General features: G+C 36.0%; 1 protein-coding gene across 1 annotated transcript; it reads right to left on the bottom strand.

Annotated features, from left to right (window-relative positions):
- Positions 1 to 1,288: 1,288 nt before the first annotated feature.
- LOC107574944 (golgin subfamily A member 6-like protein 22) lies at positions 1,289 to 4,968 on the bottom strand. Its single transcript, XM_016261362.1, has 2 exons — positions 4,623 to 4,968; positions 1,289 to 3,195 (listed from the first exon to the last, which is right to left on the bottom strand). The coding sequence occupies exons 1-2, from the start codon at positions 4,966 to 4,968 to the stop codon at positions 1,289 to 1,291; spliced, it is 2,253 nt and encodes a 750-aa protein (XP_016116848.1).
- Positions 4,969 to 5,526: the final 558 nt, after the last annotated feature.

Here is a 5,526-nt window from a genome sequence, read left to right as displayed (position 1 = left end):
TGAATGCAACATAAAACTAATTATTACTTTTCATTATAAACTTTATTAATGCCAAACATGCTTACATTTATGTATCTTTTTGTTCGCTCGGGCAGCCATGTTGCCGCTGAAGCCGGTTTACGCTGAGATAATTCATATCCCTTCGTTTGAAGCGTGGTCCCGAAAAATCTTCGTTTGAAGGGCTGTCTGGCCCTTCCCCTTACCCCTCCAACCAAAAGAGAATCGAGACACCCCTACCCCTTCAAGTGAATGCGCGAAACGGAGGGGTAGGGGAAAGGGGAAGGGCTAAGGAGTAGAATTGGGATTGGGCCTAAATGTGCTCTGATTATCTTTAATGATTAAACAATAGTTTAAAACAAGACATGATTTAGTACTGATTACTGAGGTCCATATCCGTCCGTCTTCCATGCCGCTTACTCTACAGGACGTGGGAGTGCTGGATGATTACAGCAGTGGTATAGGAGTAAAGAGGTTAGGACAGGGGTCGGCAACCTTTTCAGCATGACGTGCCATTTTTTAATTTTCTGGTTAACCACTGTGCCAATACCTCAAACTCAAACAAGCCTTTTGTTTCTCATCCCACGGGATTCCCGTGACCCGCGGGATTCACGAAAAAATGTCAGCCTCTACTCCAAATCACAACTGCTATTAGCTGGATCAGGTGTGTTTGATTAGGATTGGAGCTAAACTGTGCAGAGCTGTGGACCTCCAGGAATTGCGTTTGAGACCAGTGATTCAGAGTAATAATGCTGACTCCATACGGTACAGACTTAAAGACATGAAGCTTAATTTCCAAGGTGATGTATGGTAAGCTTTGAATTTCAATACAATGTAGAGCAACATAGTAACATAGGCTTGTATTATAATATTTATTTTATATTCAAATCAATTTCTGATACTAATGCCAGATATATGTTCATGTTTAATGTTTTCTGCATAATTACGTACATAAATATATTTTGTGTTGGATGAGTTACCTGTGTTGTCAGTGTATATCAGACACACCCACCTAAATGATTTCAATATATCGCTTATCATGCCTGAAAAGACCATAATAATTGCAGATAACATCTGAAGTAAAATTTAATTTACACACGCATATCTTAAAAACTAATCCTGTTTGACTGGTTCGCTTCAAATCGGGTGATTTTCGATCAGTGTTTTGGCTGTCAGTTAATTATGCTCTCTGACGGTAGGGAATAGTAAGATGGCTGATCGAACACTACTTACTTTGTCCCAATTTACTTTAATGCACCTTTTAGTTCCATCTAGAGCTTGACAGAACATATTATCTGAATATGTCTTCAAAAGTACCAAAAATACCTCCAAAAGCTCCTCCAACAAAAGGAACACTGTGACTCCAGTCCCGAGCTCGTTTTACTCTGTATGACAGATTTGCTTCAGCTTCAGCCTTTTCTTTCTTGTGTTTTTCTTCAACTTCATGTAAAGCTTCATCTTTTTCTTTTGTGAATTTCTCTTTAGTTTCTTGTAAAACCTTGGCTCTTTCTCTGTAGTGTTTTTCTTCAACTACATGTAAAGCATCATCCTTTTGTTTCTTGTGTTTTTCTTCAGCTTCATGTAAAGCTTCATCCTTTTCTTTCTTGTATTTCTCTTCAGTTTCTTGTAAAACTATAACCCTTTCTCTGTAGTGTTTTTCTTCAGCTGCTTGTAAAACATTAGCTTTTTCTTTCTCATGCTTTTCTTTAGCTTCTTGAATTGCTTTAGCCACTTCTATATCTTGGTTTTTTTTAGCCAGTTGTAAAATTGTAGCCACTTTTGTATTGTATTTGTCTTCATTTTGTTGTAAAGCTTTAGCCTTTTCTGACTCGTGTTTTTCTTTAGCTTCTTGTAATGCTTTATTCACTTCTGTCTCATGTTTTTGTTTAACCTCTTGAAAAAGTTTAGCCACTTCTGTCTTATATTTTTCTTTAACGTCTTGTAAAGCTGTAGCCTGTTCTGTCTTGTATTTTTCTTCAGCTTCTTGCAAAGCTTTAACCTGTTCTGTTTCATATTTTTCTTTAACTTCTTTTAAGGCTTTAGCCTGTTCTGTCTCATATTTTTCTTTAACTTCTTTTAAAGCTTTAGCCTGTTCTGCCTTGTATTTTATTTCAGCTTCTTGTAAAGCTTTATCCAATTCTTTCTTAAGTTTTTCACAGTATTCAAGCTCTGCTTGTTCTCTAGTTTCACGCTGAATTTTCTCCTGGAGTTTTTGTTTTTCTTTCTCATGTCTTTCTTCCAGATATTTTATGAAGTGTTGCGGTTGTTCTGCTAAAGATTTTTCTTTTCTTTTATTCTCTTCAAATTCTTTCTGCTGCTGCTCCTCCAGTTTTCTCTGAAGTTCTTTTCGCACATTCTCATCTGTTTCTTTCTTTATCTCTTCTTCTCTCTTTTTAAACAACTTTTCATTTTTTCTCAGTTTATTCTGCATCTCTTCTTTTTCTCTCTCATTTTCTTTCTTCATTTGTTCAATTTCTGCTTCATATTTGGCTCTCAGCTCTTCTTCTTTTCTCTTGATCTCTTCTTCTTTCTCTTTCATGATTCTCTCTTGTTCCTCTTTGATGTTCTTCTCCACCTGCTGGAACATCTCATTTGTGTAGAAACTCCGTCCATTCACTGACACCATACAGTCAATCTTATCCAGCAGCTCAGAAACCTGCATCTGATCTTTAGTGGCTTTGTTATTGAACACGTGATATTTCTTACCACACTGCTGGACAAGGTTCTGTAAGCTATCATTAGCTTCAATAAAATCCTGAATTGTTGTTTCAAGTTCATCTCCTCTGGTGAAAAGCACCATGGTGTACATTCTGGATCTTTCTCCAAACATCCCCTGGATCATCTTCACTGCATCTTTCTCCTCTTGAGTAAATCGTCCCAGTTGAATCACCAGCAGAAACACATGTGGACCTGGTGCTGCCATTGAGACGCACTTCACAATCTCCTTCCTGCTCTCAACATTATCAACTCCAGTATCAAACAGGCCTGGAGTGTCGATCACCGTTATCTGTCTTCTGTTGAACTCGGAGATCTCTTTGTCACACTCTCTGGTCACCGACGATGGAGTCAGTATTGATTTAAAAGCTTCTTTTCTCAGTATGGTGTTTCCTGTTGCACTTTTCCCAACACCTGTCCTTCCTAGCATCACAATCCTCACTTCATTACCATCATCATCATCATAATTTTGTGGTACACCTGCTGACAACACAAGCAAGACAATTACAGTTTTGCTTAAACACAAAATCTTTACTTGTCACACAGTTTCTGAAACCTGACACTCAAACACCAGAGCCACACACCAAATCATAAAAAACTTTTTGCAAAACACAACACAGTTCTCTGTAACACACAAAAATCTAACAAGAAGTATCTTGATTTCCTTTTTCAAACACAACCAATCAAAAGGCCACACTAATTCATCAGTGCCTCACATTAACTCCTCACATGTGCTTTACTGAACACCAACCAATCATGGCTTTAGAAGAATAGGCCTATAAACCCACATCTACACAACTACACATGCTTGATGTATTTCTTTTCTTTCGTACTGTGTAATACTGTATTGATACCATAAATGCTTACAGGATTTTTTTTTCGTGTTTACCATGAATTTTTCAACATCTCCAATCAATCTAATCCAGACTCTAAATCAACATGCCAATTACTTTTGATCTTGTACAGAAATGTACACAGGAGCTCATGGGAAAGAAAAGCTTTAGGTTTTGAACAACTGTGTGTATATGATATATCCAAAAATATAATATTATGGCAAAGGTGTTTGCAACATAAGACACATCTTTGCTTTTGAGATGTGTAATATGTGACCCTGGACCACAAAACCAGTCATAAGTAGCACAGGTATATTTGTAGCAATAGCCAACAATACATTGTATGGATCAAAATTTATATATTTTTTTCTTTTATGCCAAATCATTAGGATAGTAAGTAAAGATCATGTTCCATGAAGATATTTAGTAAATTTCCTACCGTAAATATATCAAAACTTAATTTTTGATTAGTAATATGCATTGCTAAGAACTTCATTTGGACAACTTTAAAGAGATTTTCTCAATATTTTGATTTTTTTGCACCCTCAGATTCCAGATTTTCAAATAGTTGTATCTCGACCAAATATTGTGCTATCCTAACAAACCATACATCAATGGAAAACTTATTTATTCATCTTTCAGATTATGTTTAAATAACCTTATGACTGGTTTTGTGCTCCAGGGTCACATATTTTGAATGCAGTGCTTCATTTTGCAAGAGATGTGAGGCATTTTGCATTTTGTGTGTGCAATTCTTGGATTTGTGTCTAAAGCTTAAAAAAAGAGGCAAGATTTTGAAAATGTAAGCAGTTGAAAAAAAAGTTTTATAATGATATTCATCAAAAGGAATTTCACTCCAAATCCTCTTGTCTGATATTAAAAGTTATTTGTTTTGTACTGTTAGTAAAATTAGTACTGTGTAGTGTCATTATAATCTTCCACTTTTTGATTTATGTAAGGAATTACACCATTGTCGCAAAGTTTTAAAATTAACATAATGAACAAAAAATATTCATGAAATTATTAATGAAATTTTAATACTGACAGGTTATAGAAAACACACTGTTGAACACATACCGTTTGTTTTTATCATAGATCTTCTCAGCTCCTCTATTTTAGCTTTGTGTTTGTTTCTCTCCAGTTCTACTTGAGCCTGAAGGTACATGATGGTTGAGTAGCAGCCTCCATTGTTTTGTTTCACTATATTCTCCACATCCTGCAGTAGATCTGGAACCTGTAAGCAGTTCTCCAAAACAATACAATGATCTCCAAATGTTTGGATAGATGTCCCAGGCTCAGTATCTGAGCAATGAAATGGATTGATTTTATTAATCAGTTTACTAAACCGATTATTCTCTTTGATTTTGAGGACAATGCAGTGGTTTTTTATTCTTGAGCTGAATATCTTCTGAATCTCCTCCATTTCTGCTTTGTCTCCATCCATAAGAGGACCATCAGGAATAACGAGGAGGAAAGCATGAACTCCAGGATCACAGAGCGACACACAGCGGAGAGTCTGATGCATCACTTCTTTCTCTGAGAGCTGATTGAGAGCTGGAAGCTCCACCAGACTGATCTGACGACAATGAAGCTTGTCTTTCTTCTGTCTTATAAGTTTGGATATAGACGTCTTCAGTGTTTCATCACTTCCACACAGCACCAAATTCATCATCTTTTTTCTTTTAACATTTATGCTTCCTTAAACAACAGAAACATAATCTGTTACTACATGTGTTTAGATATTATTTCTGAATGTATTTGTTCAATCAAATGGAAACCAAATAAAGGAGATTTTAAGAGAATAATTTACTTACCCTCTGACTCAATATTTTGTTTTAACTCTTTGATTTTATTCTCCATTTCACTCATTTCTTTCTTATGTTGTTCCTCTAGTTCATGTCTGACTCTGTTCTCTTGGGCTTTCACATACATCTGAAGTGAATATGGTTCCACCTGCATGTTCTCTATATAATCTAGTAGT

This window comes from Sinocyclocheilus grahami, unplaced genomic scaffold (assembly GCF_001515645.1).
Source record: "Sinocyclocheilus grahami isolate Dianchi unplaced genomic scaffold, SAMN03320097.WGS_v1.1 scaffold2402.1, whole genome shotgun sequence".
Classification (NCBI taxonomy): Eukaryota; Metazoa; Chordata; class Actinopteri; order Cypriniformes; family Cyprinidae; genus Sinocyclocheilus; species Sinocyclocheilus grahami.
This window is presented reverse-complemented; position numbering and strand designations above follow the sequence as displayed.